Source organism: Schistocerca cancellata, chromosome 8 (genome assembly GCF_023864275.1).
Source record: "Schistocerca cancellata isolate TAMUIC-IGC-003103 chromosome 8, iqSchCanc2.1, whole genome shotgun sequence".
Lineage (NCBI taxonomy): Eukaryota > Metazoa > Arthropoda > Insecta > Orthoptera > Acrididae > Schistocerca > Schistocerca cancellata.
In genome coordinates, this window is record NC_064633.1 from 51,942,168 (window position 1) to 51,965,982 (window position 23,815).

The 23,815-nt window shown below is 46.8% G+C and overlaps 1 protein-coding gene across 1 annotated transcript in view; it reads right to left on the minus strand.

Moving 5' to 3' along the window:
• Positions 1–22,821, minus strand: part of LOC126094427 (uncharacterized) — a 304,150-nt gene extending 281,329 nt beyond the window's left edge. Inside the window, exon 1 of the mRNA XM_049908795.1 lies at positions 22,575–22,821. Coding sequence (XP_049764752.1) covers positions 22,575–22,721 — 147 coding nt within the window. The 5' untranslated portion in view covers positions 22,722–22,821. The remainder of the gene's footprint in view (positions 1–22,574) is intronic.
• Between the last annotated feature and the right edge of the window lie 994 nt (positions 22,822–23,815).

The following is a 23,815-nucleotide window of genomic DNA, read 5'->3' on the forward strand; positions in this document are numbered from 1 at the left end:
GAACCATTTGAACCTGATGATGTCACGTGTCTTCTCCAGCCGGTACGTTGGTCCCCCTCAGAAAACTCCCAGCCCCCCCCCCCCTGTCGTCCTTTGACGTCATCCGAAATGGCGGACCGGAAAAAATGGCGGGAAATTCGCTCGTCTGTATCAAGCTGCTGGCCTGGGAGGACCTCACAAGAGTAGGCTAATATAGCGTGGATAAGACACTGTTTAAACAGTTTGTTTCGTCGTATTGTTTATTTATTTCCGAAACTCAGTACACCTCGAAACTGAGGCTGTTGTTAAAACAATTTAGACGATGTTAATTGTGGTCTTTTTTTATTATTCTGATAACGAAACGAACCACATAGTTACCCAGTCACAGATCACGCAAAACATTATATGAAAAACTTTCTCGCGCAGCACCGGCCAGGGTCGATGACGCGGCAGCCGCAGGAAATACGTCAGCCTTCCTCCTCCCTGACGCACTGTCTTTCTTTGTGGCACGCCGATGACGCCATGTGGAGCCGGCAGAGACCATTCTGCCTTCCTCCCTGGGACACTTCACGTACTTTTGTGGGAAATACCGCAAACTTCCTCTATGGCACACTTCCTTTGTGGCACACTTGTGGGAAATAACCCAACCTTCCTCTAGTCACTGAACGCAAAATGCCTTAGGAGCTATTAAATCGGGTGTTTAAGCAATGTGCAGAATATTGTCACGTACATATCTTGAAGAATTCACAAAATTCTGCAAACGTTGCTTCAGAAGATGTGCCACATGAAACGTTAATTAAACAATTCTCATGACAAACTAAAAACAAATCATAAAACCAATCAAAATACACTTGCACACAAAACACAGTGAGAGCCGTAGCTGGAATATTTAAACAATTTGCGGGGATATTGTTTATTGATCATTGTATGTGGTTACACAATTTTTGTATTGTGTGGAATATTTCACACAGTTTATAAACTGAAGATGTCACAGCAAGTAATGTAACACTGCACAACGAGAGGGAGAGCTTTGGAGATGACGCAAAAATACTTAAACAATTTGCGACATAATTACGCTTTTCATCTGGAGGAAAAAGAAGGATCAAAAAGTCAGTATAAGTTTGAAAGCTTAATAAACCACGGAATAATGTAGATAGAGAGGTAAACATTGACACACATGCTTGGAATGACATGGGGTTTTATTAGAAACAAAAAAAAAAACCAAAGTTCACAAAATGTCCGACAGATGCGCGTCGTTTGGTGATGATCGTGTGCTCTGCCGCCACTGTCGTCATGCTTGGCCTCCCAGGTCCTCAGACCTCAGTCCGTGCGATTATTGGCTTTGGGGTTACCTGAAGTCGCAAGTGTATCGTGATCGACCGACATCTCTAGGGGTGCTGAAAAACAACATCCGACGTCAATGCCTCACCGTGACTCCGGACATGCATTACAGTGCTTTTCACAACATTATTCCCCGACTACAGCTATTGTTGAGGAATGATGGTGGATATATTGAGCATTTCCTGTAAAGAACGTCACCTTTGCTTTGTCTTACTTTGTTATGCTAATTATTGCTATTCCGATCAGATGAAGCGCCATCTGTCGAACATATCTACATTATTCCGTGATTTATCCAGTTTTCAAATTTATACTGACTTTTGGATCACCCGGTACATTAGCATGTTGTGCAGAAATTATTAGCATTTGAACCACGTAGGCCCGCGGGTTCAAGGTCAACATCGACATCGCGGCGCAACACCTCCTACAATTAATATGTGTCTGCGACTCTCGTTCTCGCTACATTGTTGGCGCATCATTGGCATGAGAGAATTTGATTCATCCATTCGGGAAAATGCTCTTTGTGTGGGACGAAGAGTTTCGGCAGTGCAAGGGGTGTGTGCAGAATGGTTCACGGAAGGCCGCAGAACACGACGAGGCGGGTCAGGTCGCACCTCCCAGACCACACCTCCGAGAAGATCGACACATCTGCCGAATGGCACTGCAGGACAGATCTGCGTCCTCCTCGGCTCTGGCGCAACAGTGGAACAGTTTGACACGCCATACACTATCAGGCGTGACAGTCCGTTGCCTTTTCTTACAGCACGAGTCCTGTGCGCGTCGTCCACGTCTCCGCTTACCTTTGACGAATGTGCAGAAACATACTAGACGGCAATGGTGCAGGAGACGACGTCACTTGGTACAGGAGTGGCATCAGATAGCGTTTTCGGACGAACCCAGGTCCTGTTTGTTTGAAAATGATGGCCATATTTTCGTCCGCCCCATACAGGAGAAGAGGCATCGCAGTGACGACATTCGCACAAGACATACAGTGTCAACACTGAAATATCCCCTTAAAACAATTTCTGAATTACTGTGCTGATAAACCTCTTACACTATTTGCATTTCAAACAGCTGAGCAAAACTGAACGTACTCAAACATTTACTAAAGTGACACAATATTTTTAGCGCAACGCAATCTGACTTTCAGAAATCCGTACAAAGGAATGGCCCTGATTAACATTAACCTGTACCTTTCACAAATCACTTACCTCACAAAAATCTTGGTTACTCGAACTACTGCAATACAGCGAGCGCCACTACTGCCAGCTAAATAAAATATTCTAAAGGCACTAACTACTGATAGGCATCGTTAGCAAATGAAAGATTTTAATAGAGAACAAACACTGTATTTACCTTAATAATCATAATATATATATAGCAGTTCAATTTCAAAACTTCCGCCATCTCTCTCCCCACATCCACCACTGCTGGCGGCTCACCTCCAACTGCGCAACGCTACGCGCTGTTCACATCCAGCCGCCGCTGCCCAACACTACAATGGCAGACAACAATGCAAACTAGCCACAGACTGCACACAGCACAGCCAGTGATTTTCATACAGAGCGCTACGTAACGTTGCCAATAAGAAAACATAAACAGCCTACTTACAACACAAGGCCTTATGGTGTGGGGTGCTATTGGACACAACTACAAAGCATACCTGGTGCGTGTCCAGAGCATGTGACCAGTGTGACTTACATGAATGACGGCCTGCGACCTGTAGCCATATCCTTTTTGCACAACACCCCAGACGCCATTTGTCAGCACGACAATGCACGATGATACATTGCTGCACGACGATGTGCCTTCTTGGTGTCACAGGAGTCACTCTTTTGCCCTGACGCGCCAATCGAAAATGTGTGGAATATGGTGAAACGACAGGCACAAGACATACAGTGTCAACACAAGGCCTTATGGTGTGGGGTGCTATTGGACACAACTACAAAGCATACCTGGTGCGTGTCCAGAGCATGTGACCAGTGTGACTTACATGAATGACGGCCTGCGACCTGTAGCCATATCCTTTTTGCACAACACCCCAGACGCCATTTGTCAGCACGACAATGCACGATGATACATTGCTGCACGACGATGTGCCTTCTTGGTGTCACAGGAGTCACTCTTTTGCCCTGACGCGCCAATCGAAAATGTGTGGAATATGGTGAAACGACAGGCACAAGACATACAGTGTCAACACAAGGCCTTATGGTGTGGGGTGCTATTGGACACAACTACAAAGCATACCTGGTGCGTGTCCAGAGCATGTGACCAGTGTGACTTACATGAATGACGGCCTGCGACCTGTAGCCATATCCTTTTTTCACAACACCCCAGACCATTTGTCAGCACGACAATGCACGATGATACGTTGCTGCACGAAGACGTGCCTTCTTGGTGACACAGGAGTCAGTCTTTTGCCCTGACCCGCCAATCGAAAATGCGTGGAATATGGTGAAACGACAGGCAGAGTGCTTTGACCCTGTGCCAACCACCACAGATGAACTTTGGAACCAGGTGAATGCAGCATGGATGACTGTACCACAGGGCGCCATTCGTGCCTTATACGTGTCGATACCACCGCGCATGCAACAAGTTACTAGGGCCGATGGCGGACCCTGTGTCTACTAGGCAACAAGATAAAGGCTGAGGAAAGGTGACTGGAATGTTAATCATTTTCGCAGAACATGCTAATGTAGATGTCCTTTGAATATGAATATCCTCTCTCTAGTCGTTCAATGTAATTTTAACGCGAGTGTAGTGCAATTTTCGCATTCATTTTGACCGCGAGTTCCCATCGAATTATCCAGTCACGTTGCAAGTGCTCACCTTTTGTAAAATCATGAGGCACACCACGAGTTCTGTGTTGTGATGAATGCACAGTAACAACAGTCCTCAAAGTGCCGTTAAGGTGAACAAGGACATCTGGAAATTTTTTACTCGTCAGGGACCAGAATGGCATATCTCCTTTTTTTTATATACCTCGGTCGAAACAACCAACTGTTTTAGTCCAGTGGAGGATATTGGTGGTCATGAAATCATGTACGTCGATCCAGATCTTGTGGTGTAGGACACCTCTCTTGTAAGTCGATATTAATTGCAAGGATACCATCCTACGGAGAGGGCGTCAGCGGCTCCTTGTTTGTCATCGACTGTTGTTAATGTTCAAGAGTCGCCTACGTCCCCGACTGCCGATCTGTATTGCGTTGCCGGCCGAAGTGGCCGAGCGGTTCTAGGAGCTACAGTCTGGAACCGTGCGACCGCTGCCTCGGGCATGGATGTGTGTTATGTCCTTAGGTTAGTTAGGTTTAAGTAGTTCTAAGTTCTGGGGGACTGATGACCTCAGCAGTTAAGTCCCATAGTGCTCAGAGCCATTTGAACCATTTTTTGTATTGCCTCGTAGTCGCTGTAAACAACGCGTCCAACCAGAGAAGGCGGTGGATTTTGAAAAGAAGAAACCTGAAGATTCCAGGGATGGAGGGTGGGATCCCCCTACCCTCTGACTCGTCACTAGACTCGGCAGTGGATCTTGACACTCACTGATGACATAATTCAGTTGGTCAGCACCTTGAATTTCGGTTCTTGTTGTTGCAAGCTTATATGTTTCTTCCTTTGAATGTTATTAGGATGGAATGGGATCTGTGGCACGATTCATTGCGTCACTTTATCTACTGTTCCTGTGCGGATGAAGTACAATTTTATTGCTATTTTTCTCCTTGGTTTTTGCTCTGTGTTTAATGTGGCGGTCACGGGGGCTGCCTTGTTTTTGAGGGAGGGCATTCCGTCGGTGGGATTTAACTTCACGATCATGGTAGAGGGATAGGATGTATTTTTCTCACCTGAACTTGATTTTTATTTATGTACCATCCGACACAGGGAGCATTCGGACCGTTCGGGATTCTATGAGTAAGAGGTGTCGGAAAAGTCCGCAGAATATTATGACAGGTGGCGATTGTAAATGAGCGTTGCGTCCTGTAGATCGATCTAATTTTAATTTCTGTAATTTCTGTCGGGAATTTCTAGATTTAGTTCGTTCCTTGAAACTGCAAAACGTTTGGATCTGTAAATATCCAAATGTTATCAAATATACCTATTTTACTGCTATTTCTAGCAGTAGGTTTGGTAGATTTAATTTGTTTGATAGGACGCGTGATAGGATTTTGACTGTCGATGTCATCCCCGCCAGATTCACGGACCGCTGTGCACACACTGCTGCCTGAAATCACACGCGACAGTCGGTGAAACATTACAGTTTCGATCGCCCCGGATGCTGAGTGTGGCGCACTTGGCGGATCGCTCTCTCGCTCAGGTGATCTGGGACTTGTCTCCGTTCAACTGGGCGACGCCCCCCTATTTTGGAATGGTGGGTTGAACTCGCAGAACCGAGGCTCGGACTATCGTCGGTACGATTGTGCGCTGATAGAGCGCTGGAATTGCGGAGGACGCAAGAATTTTACTTCTCTCTCTCTTACGTGATCTTTACGAAAATGCGCATTAGGCTCCGCTACGGGTTGCGGACGTCAGGCCATAAAGACGCAATTGTTACGGTTGAAGCAGCGTCAACTGGGTTAAGGATGCGATCCAAATCGCGTTCCGTGGTAGTAGGTGAATTCACTTCTTTATATCATTATATTCGACATCGGGCTCGTCGTTGACATGTGTGTGTCACGCCTCTCAAGACGACGGCAATGTTGTGACGGCACAAAAGGATATGTTGCATGCTCTACATCACTTCTACGTTGGGCTATATGAGGTACCTGCTCCTGTCTGCATCCATACTACGCAAGTCACCCGACGGTGTGTGGTGGAGGGTACTTTGAGTACCTCTATCGGTTCTCCCTTCTATTCCAGTCTCATATTGTTCGTGGAAAGAAAGATTGTCGGTATGCCTCTGTGTGGGCTCTAATCTCTCTGATTTTATCCTCATGGTCTCTTCGCGAAATATACGAGGGAGCAATATACTGCTTGACTCCTCGGTGACACCGAGCGAGGTGGCGCAGTGGTTAGACACTGGACTCGCATTCGGGAGGACGACGGTTCAATCCCGCGTCCGGCCATCCTGATTTAGGTTTTCCGTGATTTCCCTAGATCACTCCAGGCAAATTCCGGGATGGTTCCTTTGAAAGGGCACGGCCGCCTTCCTTCCCCATCCTTCCCTAATCCGAGCTTGTGCTCCGTTTCTAATGACCTCGTTGTCGACAGGACGTTAAACACCAATATCCTCCTCCTCCTTTCCTCGGAGAACGTATGTTCTCGAAACTTCAACAAAAGCCCGTACCGAGCTACTGAGCGTCTCTCCTGCAAAGTCTTCCACTGGCGTTTATCTATCATCTCCGTAACGCTTTCGCGATTACTAAATGATCCTGTAACGAAGCGCGCTGCTCTCCGTTGGATCTTCTCTATCTCTTCTATCAACCCTATCTGGTACGGATCCCACACTGGTGAGCAATATTCAAGCAGTGGGCGAACAAGTGTACTGTAATTTGCTGCCTTTGTTTTCGCATTGCATTTCCTTAGGATTCTTCCAATGAATCTCAGTCTGCTGTTTGCTTTACCGACGATCAACCTTATATGATCATTCCATTTTAAATCACTCCTAATACCTACTCCCAGATAATTCACAGAATTAACTGCTTCCAATTGCTGACCTGCTATATTGGAGCTAAATGATAAAGGGTCTTTCTTTCTATGTATTCGCAACACATTACACGTCATCCGACTGATTTGTTCAGGCTCCAGATCATAGACTTACATCTCCTTATAACGCTGCCATTTCTAGAAGCTTCTCAAAGTAACAGTGTCTATGACCATATTGTAAGATTGCCTTTTCGCAAGTTGCCGGGGTTGGATGGTCTGCCGAAGGATTTTTTTTTTTTTTTTTTTTTTTTGTGGTTTTAGGGCGCCAAACTTCTATGGTCATTAGCGCCCAGCCCGTGATTTAAGACAGTAAAAATCCGAAATTGAAAACCAGCAGCAATGGGAACAAAGTCATAAAACTGGAGAAACTAAAAGTAGAAGGAATGCTTAAAAATCCACTACAGAAAGGGGGTGGTTGTCCCCAAAAAAAGCTTCAAATGACTGACGTCATTTCACTGTCACTAAGAAACTGGAGAACGCGGTCGGCGGAGCGCGTGTCTTCTGCTAAAATCGACGATAGATCAGACGATAGCTGTAGACGGGAGCGTAACGGATTAAAATAGGGGCATTCAATTAAAAGGTGTCTTACCGTCCACAGCTGAGAGCAGTGGGGACAGAGTGGGGGAGGATCACCGCTTGAAAGATGTCGATGGCTAAAAAGACAGTGCCCTATCCGGAGTCTAGCTAAAATTACCTCCTCCCGACGACGCGTTCGGGAGGAAGAGGTCCAAGCGCAAGGAAGGGCTTTCACTTCCCGCAATTTATTACGGGAAAGTGTTGACCAATGCGCATGCCATAAATGAGCAACTTTGCGACATAAACCGCTCCGTAGATCGGTGAAGGGAAGCGACTGAATAGCTGGCCGAGGAAGAGAGACTGCAGCCTTGGCCGCTATATCGGCCGCCTCATTCCCACAGATACCAGCGTGTCCCGGGAGCCAGAGGAACGCCACCGAGATGCCCCCCAGGTGGAGCAAGCGCAGACAGTCCTGAATCCGGTGGACCACAGGGTGCACAGGGTAAAGAGCTTGGAGACTGAGGAGAGAGCTGAGAGAATCGGAGCAGATAACGTACTGTATCCGCTGATGGCGGCGGATGTAGTGGACAACCTGGAGAACAGCGTAAAGCTCCGCAGTATAAACCGAACACCGGTTGGGAAGCCGAAAGCGATTTGGGGTGTCGCCAACAATATAGGCACTCCCTACACCTAACGATGTTTTCGAGCCGTCGGTGTAAATAAATGTGGCGTCCGTCATTTCTGCACATAGAGCAGCAGATGCCCGACGATAAACAAGTGTAGGGGTACCATCCTTGGGAAATTGACAAAGGTCACGGAGCAGGCAGATCCGGGGACGGAGCCAAGGCGGTGCTGTACCCCAAGTTGTCAAGAAGGTTTTAGGAAAGCGGCAGGAAAGAGAATGGAGCAGTTGACGGAAGCGGACTCCCGGGGGTAGTAGGGAGGAGGAGCGGCCTGCATACCCTACATCAAAGGAGGCGTCGAAAAAAAGGTCATGGGCTGGATTAGCAGGCATGGAACACAGATGGCTAGTATAACGACTCAGGAGGACTGCTCGCCGATTGGACAGCGGAGGTTCAGCAGTCTCAGCATGAAGGCTTTCCACAGGGCTAGTGTAAAAAGCTCCAGACACTAAACGTAATCCACGGTGGTGGATACAGTCGAGACGCCGAAGAATAGACGGCCGAGCAGAGGAGTAGACTATGCTTCCATAATCCAATTTCGAGCGCACTAAGGCGCGATAGAGGCGGAGAAGGACCACGCGGTCCGCTCCCCAGGAGGTACCATTCAGGACACGGAGGGTGTTAAGCGATCGCAGACAGCGAGCCGAAAGATAGGAAACGTGGGAGGACCAGCACAGTTTTCTGTCAAACATAAGACCCAAGAATTTAGCGACATCTGAAAACGGAAGGTTGACAGGACCTAGATGTAAGGAGGGCAGAAGAAATTCCTTACGTCGCCAAAAATTGACACAAACGGTCTTACTGGGTGAGAAACGGAAGCCGGTTTCGATGCTCCACGAGTGGAGGCGATCGAGACATCCTTGAAGACGTCGTTCAAGAAGGCTGGTCCGTTGAGAGCTGTAGTAGATCGCAAAATCGTCCACAAAGAGGGAGCCCGAGACATCAGGAAGGAGACAATCCATAATTGGATTTATGGCGATGGCAAACAGTACAACACTCAGCACGGATCCCTGGGGTACCCCTTTTTCTTGGGAGAAAGTACGGGAGAGAGTAGTGTTCACCCGCACCCGAAAAGTACGCTCTGCCATAAATTCGCGAAGAAAAAGGGGCAGCCGGCCTCCTTACGTCGCCAAAAATTGACACAAACGGTCTTACTGGGTGAGAAACGGAAGCCGGTTTCGATGCTCCACGAGTGGAGGCGATCGAGACATCCTTGAAGACGTCGTTCAAGAAGGCTGGTCCGTTGAGAGCTGTAGTAGATCGCAAAATCGTCCACAAAGAGGGAGCCCGAGACATCAGGAAGGAGACAATCCATAATTGGATTTATGGCGATGGCAAACAGTACAACACTCAGCACGGATCCCTGGGGTACCCCTTTTTCTTGGGAGAAAGTACGGGAGAGAGTAGTGTTCACCCGCACCCGAAAAGTACGCTCTGCCATAAATTCGCGAAGAAAAAGGGGCAGCCGGCCTCGAAAGCCCCAAGAGAACAGTGTGCGGAGGATGCCTGTCCTCCAACAGGTATCGTATGCTCTCTCCAGATCAAAAAATATTGCTACCGTTTGGCGTTTCCGGAGAAAATTGTTCATGATATTAGTGGAGAGAGCAACAAGATGGTCAACTGCAGAACGATGCTTCCGAAATCCGCATTGGGCTGGTGTTAAAAGACTGCGGGATTCCAGCCACCAAGCTAAACGGTAATTCACCATACGCTCCAAAACCTTACAGACACTACTCGTGAGAGAAATGGGGCGATAGCTAGAGGGGAGATGTTTGTCCTTTCCAGGTTTCGGAACGGGAACGACAATAGCTTCCCGCCACCGTCTGGGAAAGGTACTGTCGGTCCAAATTCGATTATAAAGGCGAAGGAGGTAACGCAGACTATGGGTTGATAAATGCAGCAACATTTGGACATGGATACCATCCGGTCCTGGGGCGGAGGAGCGAGAAGAAGAGAGGGCATGTTGGAGTTCCCGCATGGAGAAAACAGTATTGTAGCTTTCGTGATTTTGAGAGGAGAAAGCAAGATGTCGCACTTCTGCTGCACGTTTCTTCGGGAGAAACGCTGGCGGGTAATTTGAAGAGCTCGAAATCTCAGCAAAGTGCTGACCCAACGAGTTAGAAATTGCGACGGGGTCCACTAATGTATCATGCGCGACAGTGAGCCCAGAGACCGGGGAGAAACTAGGAGCGCCTGAGAACCGTCGAAGCCGACTCCAAACTTCCGAGGAGGGAGTGAAGGTGTTAAATGAGCTAATAAAGAATTTCCAGCTTGCCTTCTTGCTATCGCGGATGACGCGACGGCATCGCGCACGGAGCTGCTTATAGCGGATACAGTTGGCCAAAGTAGGATGATGACGGAAAATGCGAAGAGCACGTCGCCGCTCACGTATTGCGTCACGGCATGCCTCGTTCCACCAAGGAACTGGGGGGCACCGGGGCAATTCGGAGGTGCGTGGTATTGAATGTTCCGCAGCTGTAAGAATAACGTCGGTAATGTGTGTGACCTCATCGTCGACGCTGGGAAAGCGACGGTCATCGAATGTCGCTAGAGACGAAAAAAGTGTCCAATCGGCTTGGGCAAATTTCCAGCGTCGCGAGCGCATATATGGCAGTGGAGGCTGCAGTCTAAGGACACATGGAAAGTGGTCACTCGAGTGTGTATCATCAAAGGCGAACCATTCGAAGCGCCGAGCTAGCGGAACAGTACCGACCGCAAGGTCCAAATGAGATAAATTTGTCGTGGAGGCAGACAAAAATGTGGGGACCCCAGTGTTGAGGCAAACTAGATCCGCTTGGTGGAAGACGTCTAGCAATAGAGAGCCAGGTGGACAAGGATGTGGAGATCCCCAAAGCGGGTGGTGGGCATTGAAGTCCCCAACCAGCAAATAGGGGGGGGTGGAAGCTGACCAAGAAGATGAAGGAGATCAGCTCGTGCCATTGGTGTGGATGATGGAATGTATACAGTACAAAGAGAGAACGTGTATCCAGAAAGGGAAAGACGGACAGCGACAGCTTAGAAGGAACTGCTTAAGGGGATTGGGTGATAATGGAGAGTATCATGGAGTAGAATGATGAGTCCTCCATGGGCTGGAGTGCCTTCAACAGAGGGGAGGTCATATCGGATGGACTGAAAATGAGGGAGAACAAAGCGGTCATGGGGACGCAGCTTTGTTTCCTGAAGACAGAAGATGACCGGCGAGTAGGATCGTAAGAGGACCGACAATTCATCCCGATTGGCTCGAATGCCGCGGAGATTCCAGTGGATAATGGACATAGGGTGAACAGAAAATGGAGGAATGTGACCAAGGGTGCTGTCAACTCAACGACTGCTCAGAGCTTGCGACCGACAGCATGGAATGGCATTCAGCCGAAGGCAGAAGATCCTGATCCATAGGTTGGTCAGGAGCAGCCCCTGCCACCAGCGATCGGCCGGTTGGCCGGCCACCAGCAGTGCGCCTCGGCGACACAGAAGACGGCCGAGGGCGATTTCCGCCAGGTGGTGCTGTAGATGGGACACGCCTTGGCGGAGAAGGAGAGGAACTGGGTTTCTTTGTAGCCTTCTTGGAAGTATGATGTTTAGATGAAGGAGGAACCGATGGTTGTGAAGTTGCGGTACGTAAAAACTCATCACGAGTATGCTCTTTTTTCGAAGACTTGGCGTCTGACTTTTGGGCTCGAGATTTAGCAGAACCCGACGAAGGGTGAGCCATAGAGTGGGCAGGCGAAAGTGGTGAGGTTGAACGAGCGATCTTTGCGCTGGCCAATCTGAAGACCGTGGCACTAAAGGTGAGGTCGCAAGTCTGCGTGGCCGCCTCCTTTGTTGGCCGAGGAGAAGCAAGGACAGTGCTGTATTTTCCTGTCTGAGGCACGGTGGGCTTGCGACTGGCGAATAATTTTCGAGCAGCAAAGGTCGACACCTTTTCCTTCACTCTTATTTCCTGGATGAGCTTTTCGTCCTTAAAAACGGGGCAATCTCGAGAGGAAGCAGCGTGGTCACCCATACAGTTGATGCAGCGAGGGGATGGAGGTGGACCCTCATGGGCATCCTTGCCACACGTAACACATTTGGCCGGATTGGAACAGGACTGGCTGGTGTGATTGAACCGCTGACACCGATAGCAACACATAGGGTTTGGGACATAAGGGCGAACGGAAATTATCTCATAGCCTGCTTTGATTTTCGATGGGAGCTGAACTGTGTCAAATGTCAAGAAGATAGTGCGGGTTGGAATGATGTTCGTGTCAACCCTTTTCATAACTCTATGAACAGCCGTTACGCCCTGGTCAGAAAGGTAGTGCTGAATTTCTTCGTCAGACAAACCATCGAGGGAGCATGTATAAACGACTCCACGCAAGGAATTTAAGGTACGGTGCGGTTCCACCTGGACAGGGAAGGTGTGGAGCAGAGAAGTATGCAGCAATTTTTGTGCCTGGAGGGCACTGACTGTTTCTAACAACAGGGTGCCATTCTGTAATCTGGAACAAGACTTTACAGGACCTGCAATTGCGTCGACACCTTTCTGAATAATGAAAGGGTTGGCCGTGGAGGTGACCTTCGTCAGACCGAGAAACAACAAGGAACTGTGACAACGATGGAAGAACTGTCTGTGGCTGAGACTCAGTATACTTACGTTTGTGAGCAGACATAGTGGAAGGTGAGGAAACCATTGCGGAAGAATCCCCCATATTACCGGCGTCTCCGATGGCGCGCTCCTCCCTTGTGGGGGCCCACACTGAGGGCACTCCCGCCTTAGGTGATTGTTTACACCTCAGGTCACACCTCCCGACAAACGGACGGAGGGACCAATCGGCACTTTCGGAAGGTATCAGCTCAGGTAATCACCCCTCCCTGGGCCTGGCCGTTACCAGGGGGTACGTACGTGTCCTACCTGTCTACCCGGGGCGGGGAATTACGCGTTACCCCGTCACCGTCTACGCATGGAAGTGCGTGGGTCGGCCTTCAGACACGCACAGGGACGAAAAAAGAGAAAGGGAAAGGAAAGAAGAGGGGTCTCAAACGCCGCAGCAGAGAAAAGTGCAGAGAGAAGCGGGAAGGAAAAGAGAAGGACAGAGGAAGGACGAAGACTTACAAGTATAGAAAGCAAGGAATTTGTAATAGTTTAGAGCGTCTGTCTCCGGACGTAGGCACAAACCATACTCCCAGAGGGGGAGAAAGGGAAGGAAAGAGCCAGAGGTGAGGGGGGGGGGCGAAGAGGGGGGAGGGGGAAGGATGAGGAAAGGGAAGGTATGCAGCCCGGAAATGAAGGAGGGCCACATTAGCTTGGGGTCCCGTGCTCGCTACGCACGTATCCACAAAAGAGTTGTGGACCCCCTGGGGGGGGTCTGCCGAAGGAGTTTTATGTGCCCTTTTCGCCTTTCTTGGGTATTACATTTAAATTGTTTTTCAACGAAATGTTGAGAGGAGTGTTTGTGCCTGAGTCACATAAAGCTGCAAAATTGTGTTAATTGCTAAAAGTTCTGGCCAGGCAGCAACTGATCACCTTATTAAATTTTGATTAGAAGGCTGGCGAGGGCGGTGAACAGCCGGCTGTCTGCGTCGAGGGGGAACGTTGTTGCTGATCGTCAAAGTTCTAAATGGTTCAAATGGCTCTGAGCCCTATGGGACTCAACTGCTGTGGTCATCAGTCCCCTAGAACTTAGAACTACTTAAACCTAACTAACCTAAGGACATCACACACATCCATGCCCGAGGCAGGATTCGAACCTGCGACCGTAGCAGTCGCACGGTTCCGGACTGCGCGCCTAGAACCGCGAGACCACCGCGGCCGGCGTCAAAGTTCTATTCCTGGTCGTACTGTTCTGACCCCGTTAGCAGAATGTCGGCAAGGCCGCTTTCAGTATTATTATTTGTTCAATCAAAAATGGCTCTGAGCACTATGGGACTTAACAGATGAGGTCATCAGTCCCATATAACTTACAACTACTTAAACCAAATTAACCTAAGTACATCACACATCCATGCCCGAGGCAGGATTCGAACCTGCGACTGTAGTGGTCGCGCGGTTCCAGACTGTAGCGCCTAGAACCGTTCGGCCACCCCGGCCGGCTTTGTTCAATCGCTTGAACCCCACCTTCGAAGAACCGTCCCTCAGTTACAATGATGGAAACTCTCGGGCAAGACGATTCCGGTGGCGCACATGCCGATGATTCGATGGTGTTACTCCGTTCTCCCGCTGAGATTCCATTGCTCGAGGTTTCGCTGGACGTATATTGCCTTGTATCTAGTGCCCACATCAACGAAGGCAAATGTCGATTGGTGAAATTACGGGGTTTTGATAATGTTGTCATTTCGTAAGTGACGGCGGTCGATAGGCATAAATCTTTGGGGGTCATAATTGATCGTTTTACACTCCAAATGGCAACACTGAATTGGAAGTTGGCTTCGGTGATGATACAAGGAATAATCCTCGAACGTGAACGGCGTTCCCTTAACCTGCTCCAGAAAGGTGTGACTCTGGATACCTACGTCTTCTGAAAAGAGTATCACATATTTCAGATCTTTTCCCTTCCCGCGATGATGGCTAGGAAACTAAAACAAATGTCTAGTCCTTTTTTTCTATCGAAGCATCACGTTTTTCGACTACCATAAGAGGCGGTTGCGCGTTCAAAAGAGGTGTTGATCCGCCTGTCGAATTTCCAGTTAAAACGTGACAGCGAATTTTATATCACCGTCGGTTATTTGGGGGCTAATATTCTTCAGAGGCAGCATCTCACTGCCACACTTTTGTTAAAGCGCTCGAGAGGGATTGACTGTACGGCGACGGTTGAACGGGCTTAACCGCAAAGTTCTGTGAAGACGGTACGGTTTCATCTTAGCCTTGGTGCTTTACCAATGGCTGTGGCGTACTCGTCGTATCACGTGGTACACAACCTACTGAGCAACGATGAGCGCCTATTTCCTGTTGGACTTAGGATTACAGATCAGTGTAGTAACTGTCCCGCCGTAGACATGCTACCACATGTCACGGTCACGAAGCGGGATGTCACTGCCTTAAAGAACAATTAGCGTTTCTAGCTCGATCCTCTGAGACTGCCTTTTCGGCTGATATCCCACTGCGTCTAGACTCATCCTACTTTCCGAGTTCAAATTGGTGTGAAATCTTATGGGACTTAACTGCTAAGGTCATCAGTCCCTAAGCTTACACACTACTTAACCTAAATTATCCTAAGGACAAACACACCCACACCCATGCCCGAGGGAGGACTCGAACCTCCGCCGGGACCAGCCGCACAGTCCACGACTGCAGCGCCCTAGACCGCTCGGCTCCTACTTTCCGAGAGCAAAGTCAAATACCATTGCACGGTAATTAAGCCACTATGTTTATCACAGCGTTGATGCATTGGGCGATAGGCACCCACTAGCCTTCCACCAATAGATATCCACTGCATACTGGAAGCGTTTGCGCCTGCCACGGTATTGCGATTTATTCTCCAATAAGTTGAACCTTATATTTCGCCGTCAAGGTATCGATCGAGTAACCGTTCCTCGCGGAATTCTCGTTAGCATCCCGTTCAGCAGTATTGTTACATAGTTTATCTCATTGTTGTGGCCCTATTTATCTTTTTTCCTTCTTTAATTAATAAAAAGAAAATGAACGAAAAAATTGTTGCAGGCAAAACCTAGAAAAGATTTTTTTTCCTTTTTGAAGTGTCGGAAGCCATGTGGGGTGAACTCCGATTTTATTTCTTTTTTTATGTAGCAAGCTGTAAGGATTAAAAAAGCAAAAAAACTAAAAAATGAAAAAGTATTTTCTTGAAAAAAACGCCAGTACCGTGTGAGGGATGGGCATAGCGATAGGCGGGGGCGGGTATCGTGGCCAGGCCTCGTGCTCGGGGTTCGACCGCTGCCTTCCTCGTCTCGTCTCCTCCCAGCCAGAAGCTAGCCGACTGTGTCCGTTCTTTCCCGCCTTTACAAGCATTTTCTGTCTCTTAATGAAGAAAAGAAAACGATGGCTCTGTGGTCAGAGCATCTGCTTGTGTGCAGGAGAACCGGTTTCGAATCTCAGTCAGGCACAAATTTTCAATTTTCCCCACTGTTGAAGATCAATGCGAACTAGCAATTAAAAATGTCATTAATTCCTTTATGTCTTCATTCATACGGATACGTCCGAAAGAACACACACAACACATATGTAATATATTTTAAGAGCTTTGCCTAGTAGTTCTAAATGCCTTCCATCCATTTCAGTTAAGTATGTAAGTGGGCTGCTTCTGTGTTGGCAGCGCTGTGTAGCGCTTTGCATTGGATCTCTGACCGCTTTCCTTGTAAGAGACTCTGTGGCTGGTTACACTCGTTGTTGGAAGTTAATCGCCAGTAGTGTTGGGCAGTTGGAAGTCAGTCGCCAGCAGGGATGGGATGTTGGGCAGTTGGAGGTGAACAGCCAACAGTGATGGATGTTAAATGTGAGAAGTTAGCACTGATGGAGGGTAGAGATCTGAAGTGTTAGCGTAGGCTAACGACCTGGAAGTATCCGACTTGGAGATTGAAAATTATTCATGATTATATATCTTTGTACTGGATGTCAATGACGACTTATATCCGTGTTTGAACTGGATGTCACATTATTAAGGTAAAAAATACATTATATGGTTTGCAACAAAATTTTTCCTTTGCTAACCGCATGCCTATTAGTAGTTAGTGGCTTTAATACTTAGAATCTTTTATTTAGCTGGCAGTATTGACGCTCGCTGTATTGCAGTAGTTCGCGTAATGAAGATTTTTATGAGGTAAGTGCTTAATGAAATGTATAGGTCATTGTCAGGATTGCTTCTTATTCAGGGCCATTCTTTTCTATTAATTATTTGAAGTCAGGTTGTAATTTTGTTTGAGCAGTCAGATTGCGTTGCGCTAGAATATTGTGGGTCAGTGTTGACATGATAAGAAAAAGTAAAGAGAAAGTGGGCTCAGTACGTTCAGTTTTACTCAGCTGTTTCAGAATCAAATAACGTAGAAGTTTCATCTTCTCATTCATTCAGCACAGATTCATACATTTAAATGAAGAAGATTCATGTAGTAAAGCCAATATGACAGAAATGCGAATACGTGAGGCAGTTTCCTTTTAGGTGAATACTGTGAAGTACTTTAGTTCTCCCGAAAAAAACAGAAGTGTCCCTCAGCGCAGAAATAGCGTGGAACGTAACAGTTTGCCAGAAGAAGGTCTAAATTGTCTGTTTCTGTCTGCCACTAGTTCCTTGAAAACTTCCGCTTAAATTTTGCACAAAACGGCATTTACGGTGACAATCAGCTGCGACTTTCAAATAATTTCCTGTTATACATCAAAGTTCTTTCCTTGCCGATATTCGAAAAGCTGTTGACCTTTGAAAGACAACACATGTTTCGAGTTGTTAAACCGTACACAGTCATAGAAATAATTTTGGAAATCGTTTACGGTAACGTAAAGCGTCAGCAAACGTTCACGATTTCTACTCTTACTTGCAGCATAACATCACTTGCAATCTTAGCTGTAAATCACTTTCCCTTTTTTATTGTTTACTACATTTATCTTTTCAGTCTCTATGTGAACACCCGTGATACTGTCACTTACTCACGATAGTAAACAACCCTTACGTAATTTGGAGAATGCTCTCAAAAAATATTTGCATTACATTAGATACACTTCTAGATATGAGTGCTGCACTTATGCAAGAGCCTCGAAACTACTAAGAGAGAATCTTGCAAGAGGACACCACGTGCCGGCCGCAGTGACCGAGCGGTTCTAGGCGCTTCAGTCCGGACCTGCTACGGTCGCAGGTTTGAATCCTGCCTCGGGCATGGATGTATGTGGTGTCCTTAGGTTGGTTAGGTTTACGTAGTTCTAAGTTCTAGGGGACTGATGACCTCAGTTGTTAAGTCCCATAGTGCTCAGAGCCATTTGTGACACCACGTGCAAGCCTTACACCTGAAATTAGGAAATATCAAATTTTAACGGTAATTTCTGTTAGAAGTGCATATAATATTAATTATGACTCGATGTTACTAATTACAAATTCCTTGGACTATTTATTACATGGTTGGAATGGAAGTATTGGAAATCGATTAGGTTTTGACAGCGATTTACACGACGCCCATACGCTGATACCGTAAAATGTTCTGCCAGTTGCTCCACGGCTAAGATAATATGCAAATGGTTCAAATGGCTCTGAGCACTGAGACTCAACTTCAGAGGTCATCAGTCGCCTAGAACTTAGAACTACTTAAACCTAAATAATCTAAGGGCATCACACACATCCATGCCCGAGGCAGCATTCGAACCTGCGACCGTAACGGTCTCGCGGTTCCAGACTGTAGCGCCTTGAACCGCACGGCCACACCGGCCGGCCGAGATTTAATAGCTGCGGCCGGCGCTAAGATAATACCGAGCGGGTTGATAATGTATCGCTGGACACACTGTAACAACGAAGCTGTGTTAGAAAAATTCATCCTAGTTCAGGGACGTACAATTGAATCTAGGAAATAAAACGGGATGCTGCAAAATAGAGGTTTTTCCGGGTTTTAAATCAAGATTGTTACGCAGTGAAAACACCATAGGGTGATAACGGCTACGAACATAATGCGGATCGATGACAGACACTACGCTCTGGATGTAACAGATGTCATTAACTGAATGTCAGAATGTATTCGTACTCCACGTGGAAGCTAGATTAACATCGCTGTACAGATAAATGAAGCTTCACGAGTACTAGCAAAGTGGGGCTCACCCAGGGATAGTAGCCAACGGAGTCACTGGGTGTGCGGACATGTACCACGATTTTACCTGCTCCGAAGGGTTGGGTCCCTTGTCTCCCCCTCCTCAGCCTCATCCTCATCGCTGTCGCGCAGTAAAGGGGTACTTACTGAGCTTTGCCGCTGGTTTACTTAACAGAGGACCAGAATCTCTTTCGATTTTCTCGCCACATTTCTAGAGAGACTTTCGTTGTGGAAACTATTAAATGCATCTCGCATTGAAATCCGCACCAAATTTCAAGCCACAGTAAACCTTCGCCAATCTTTGAGATTTTGCGCTCGTCTAAATTATACGTGCCTTTTTCGGTGCTCCTGCAGCAGCTTTCTGTCGTGTTTTGTGTACCATGGGGGATCAGTTCCGTCCGATATTAATTTGCTTGATATGAATCTCTCGAGTGCTGTTGATACTATTTCTTTGAACTTAAGCAAAAATGGCTCTGAGCACTATGGGACTTAACTGCTACGGTCATCAGTCCCCTAGAACTTAGAACTACTTAAACGTAACTAACCTAAGGACAGCACACAACACCCAGCCATCACGAGGCAGATAAAATCCCTGACCCCGCCGGGAATCGAACCCGGGAACCCGGACGTGGGAAGCGAGAACGCTACCGCACGACCACGAGATGCGGGCTGATCTTAAGCCACATATGGTCTTCACTTACATAATTTGGAAGGATTTGAGACTGTCTCTTAGAAAGACGTCAACTGAATTTTTAGTTGCTTTTATAAATATATATTTCGCGTTTACTTTTGGTGAATTTCTTTGTTACGGAATCGAGCCTCGCTACGACTGTGTGTTCACTAATTCCTGTACCCATCGTGGTGCTCAGGACTATTTACAATTTGAATGGCCTCGTGAACTAATTGTTCAAAATAATTTTATAAAAACCATTTAGAACAATTATGGAAGTTGTTTTCTATCTACAGTAGGGTTTGAAAATGTATTTTTGTCAACATACGGAAGGTAGATTGAAGTCACTGCCAACTATAATTGTATGACTAGGGTACCTATTTGCGACGAGACTCGAGTTTTCTTTGAAAGGTTGAGCAACTGTTTCGTCTGAGACCGGGGGTCGGTAAAAGGAGCCAGTTATTAATTTATTGCGGTTGTCGAATTTAACCTTGTCCATACTAAGTCACAGGAACTACCTGCTTCAATGTCGCTTGTGAGCTGGAACACACATTACATTATTTTCCTTAAGTTGTGCTTCTTGTTTCTGTTGTAGTGGAGAACATTACAATTACGGCTTTTCCCTCCAAAACCTAGGATGCTTTCTCTGTGACCCTGTAAATACCAGAACTAAAGAATGTAGAACAACAATGCACGGTACAAGCACAGCATTCTGTATTACTTCATTTCCTTATTTCTAACATTTTAAAATTGTACGTCGACTTTAGATGACATGTCAGTCATAGATGTTCTTTGTTTATGAACGTACTTTCAGTCATGTTTTGAACATTGCCCCGCTACACTTTATTAACTAATGTTTCGCCGGAAGGGATATCGGATTTTAGAGAGTAAATTAATATGGAGTATGTTGTTCTTCTTTTCAAACATTCACATACCCATTTCTTCTTTCCTTATTGTCTTTTGGGCATGCAGTTGTAGTAATTAAAGTAGGCACAAATGCAGCGATCAAAAAGAAATGATTAGCGTACATTCGCATTCTGTTTACAGCGTTCCCTTCTTGTTGCTCCCATGGCGATGGACTGTTTCTATCGCAATCAGTAAGCGTGAAAGGAAGCTACCGTACAAACAGAGAGATCTATATTTATACTTGGCAGAACTAATTACATACTGACATAGCCGTCGGAATGGCTTTCTTTTCCCAAAAGATATAAATATTTCGATTTCGGAAAAGAAGCTCTGTATTTCGCCAAGATGTCGAAGAAGAAAGTCCCTTACGTACTGGTTGTATCGAGTAAGATGTGGAGACGGCGGTTTGAAAGCGGACTGAAGAAGTACGAGGAAGGGCATCCCTTAGGCCGGTATTACACTATCAAATTTCTTTGTCAAAGAATTGATCAAAGATGTGATCCAATATTCCGTCCAATATATTTGACAAAGATCTTTGACGTAGCGCTAGAAGGTGTATTACACTGTCATCAAATTTTTCGTCAAAGTTCAAGATGGCTGACAACAACTTGTTATTAACCGCAGCAGTTGTACGTACCCCAATTGCATTGTGTGCACATGCGGAAAAGAAGTGGGGGAAAAATGGAACCATACATACGAGGTTGACAGTCTTAAAGTCCTGGGATTACAACTTGATAATAAATTCAGTTGGGAGGAGCACACCACAGAACTGCAGAAAGGCCTTAACAAATCTGTATTTGCAATTCGAGTGTTAGCAGACATAGGCAACATAAAAATGAAAAAGCTTGCATACTTTGCCTACTTTCATTCCATAATGTCATATGGGATATTATTTTGGGGTAAATCTTGAAGTCAAACAAAAGTTTTCAGAGTCCAAAAGCGTGTAATACGTATTATTTGTGGAGTAAATTCACGGACGTCCTACAGAAACCTCTTCAAAGAACTGGATATACTAACTACTGCCTCTCAGTATATTTACTTCTTAATGAAATTTGTCGTAAATAATTATCTCTTTTTCCAACAAACAACTCAGTTCAAACATGATCTGCACAAGGACTTAAAAGCACTTACTATAGTTCAAAAAGGGGTCCACTACTCAGGAACACTCATCTTCAATAATTTGCCAGGAAACATAAAAAATTTAGTTAGAAATAAAGATCAGTTTAAAAGGAGCCTGAAAAACTTACTACTAGCCAACTCCTTCTACTCCATTGACGAAATTTTTAATAGAAACAAATGGTGTATTGTATTTATTCATACTATTAGTATTGTTATTTCAGCTTAAAAAAAATCGACATGTTCCACATCCACGAGGATCTCCTCAGAACGGATCTATGGAACGAAAAACTAATCTAATCTGGGTGAAGCCGTGGGTTTTACGACGACACGATAAAAGCATTCAACAAAACTTGTTACGTGAGCTTACAGTGGAAGACGTCATGTCGTACATCAATTACTTAAGAATGGATGAGCATACATTTCTGTATGTGCTCAATGAAGTGTATCCTCATATCACAAAGCACAATATTCACTTAAGAACTGCTAAATCTTCAGAAGACAGGCTCGCTGTAACACTCCGATTCCTTGCTACAGGAGAGGGTTAGATTAGGTTAGGTTAGGTCAGGTCAGTTCTGGTCAGGTCTCCAATCTTCTTAATCGATTTTTGTATTCAGGGTGCCTCACGTTGTAAAGCGCCTCATCAGCTTCAGACATCTTTATTAATTTTGTAGTTGTCGGCACACACCAATTGTATTTACCGGCAATGGTTATAAAAACACTACAGACGACAGAACGCTGCAGCGATGCTAGCGCTCCATATGGTAACATGTCACATTACAGTGAACAGAAGACAAGCGGTTTCTTTGATCAAATATACAGCGAGGCCCTAGATTTGATCAAATATTGGACGACATTTGACAAAGTCCCTATTACACTATCAAATATCTTTGACAAAGATATTGGACAAAGAAATTTGATAGTGTAATACCGGCCTTACCTGAGGGATCGCTACCTGGCGGAGGGGCAAGTGTGGTAAATGTCCGGCGTGGCAAATGTCCGGCATTCGAGTCACTGACCTGCGCAACGGCGTCTCCGTAGCCGATCATCTTCCGAAGAAGCACACGGCCGAGGCTCTCTTCGGGAAGCTGGAAGTGCCGCTTCGGACCGCGGATGACCCCATCCTCTGACACGGTTGCGGCGCTCGTAGCTGGAGACCCCGGCATGACGAGACGCGGTCGCTCCGCGGTGGCGAACAACCGAGAAGCGTGTTGCGCGGCGCGCTGGCAGGCCCGGGGCCCGCTGCCTTGTAGTGGCCGCCGCGTGGTGGGGGATGACCTCGGCCGGGCGGGCTCCACCACTGCGAACTTTGCCTCGGAGCTGCGCGAGGATCTGCAGTCTAATGGTGACTGGCGCCGCACCGCGCGCTGAGCCCGCGCGACCGACCTCTGAATGCGGCAGCCGGCAATGCGGTACACAGCGTCACAGGTCAAGATGTAGGTGTACACGTGACATTATGAGCTGCACGGCGGATTAACTGCCCTGTGCGACGGCGGGCATGTAGAGCAGACAATCTGTAATCCGAGTCCGAAAGCTTTCGTGCCTGTTCTTGTAGTGGACTGACAAGACAGCCAGTCCACAGCGACGGGTAACCGAAAGGCACGCGTTTACACACGCCGGCTGGCGTTAGGTCTGAAACAGGATACGTAATGAATGCTATAAAGAAAAGTACGTAGCTGCTGGAATACTTAAATTTAATCCATCCTTTGTATACAGCATTCTTGATGATACAAGTGAGACTATCTAGAAATGGTTAATGGCGCCTTGCTAGGTCGTAGCCATGGACTTAGCTGAAGGCTATTCTAACTATCTCTCGGCTAATGAGAGAAAGGCTTCGTCAGTGTAGTCGCTAGCAAAGTCGTCGTACAACTGGGGCGAGTGCTAGTCCGCCTCTCTAGACCTGCCGTGTGGTGGCGCTCGGTCTGCGATCACTGACAGTGGCGACACGCGGGTCCGACATGTACTAATGGACCGCGGCCGATTTAAAGCTACCACCTAGCAAGTGTGGTGTCTGGCGGTGACACCACAGTTCTCATTGACAGTAAAAATATTCCGAGTCGTTAAAATGTGTTCTGACATTTTTTCTTACATCTGTCCAATGTGTGAGCGAACTTTTTACGAATAAAAATGGCTCTGAGCACTATGGCACTCAACTGCTGAGGTCATTAGTCCCCTAGAACTTAGAACTACTTAAACCTAACTAACCTAAGGACACCACAAACATCCATGCCCGAGGCAGGATTCGAACCTGCGACCGTAG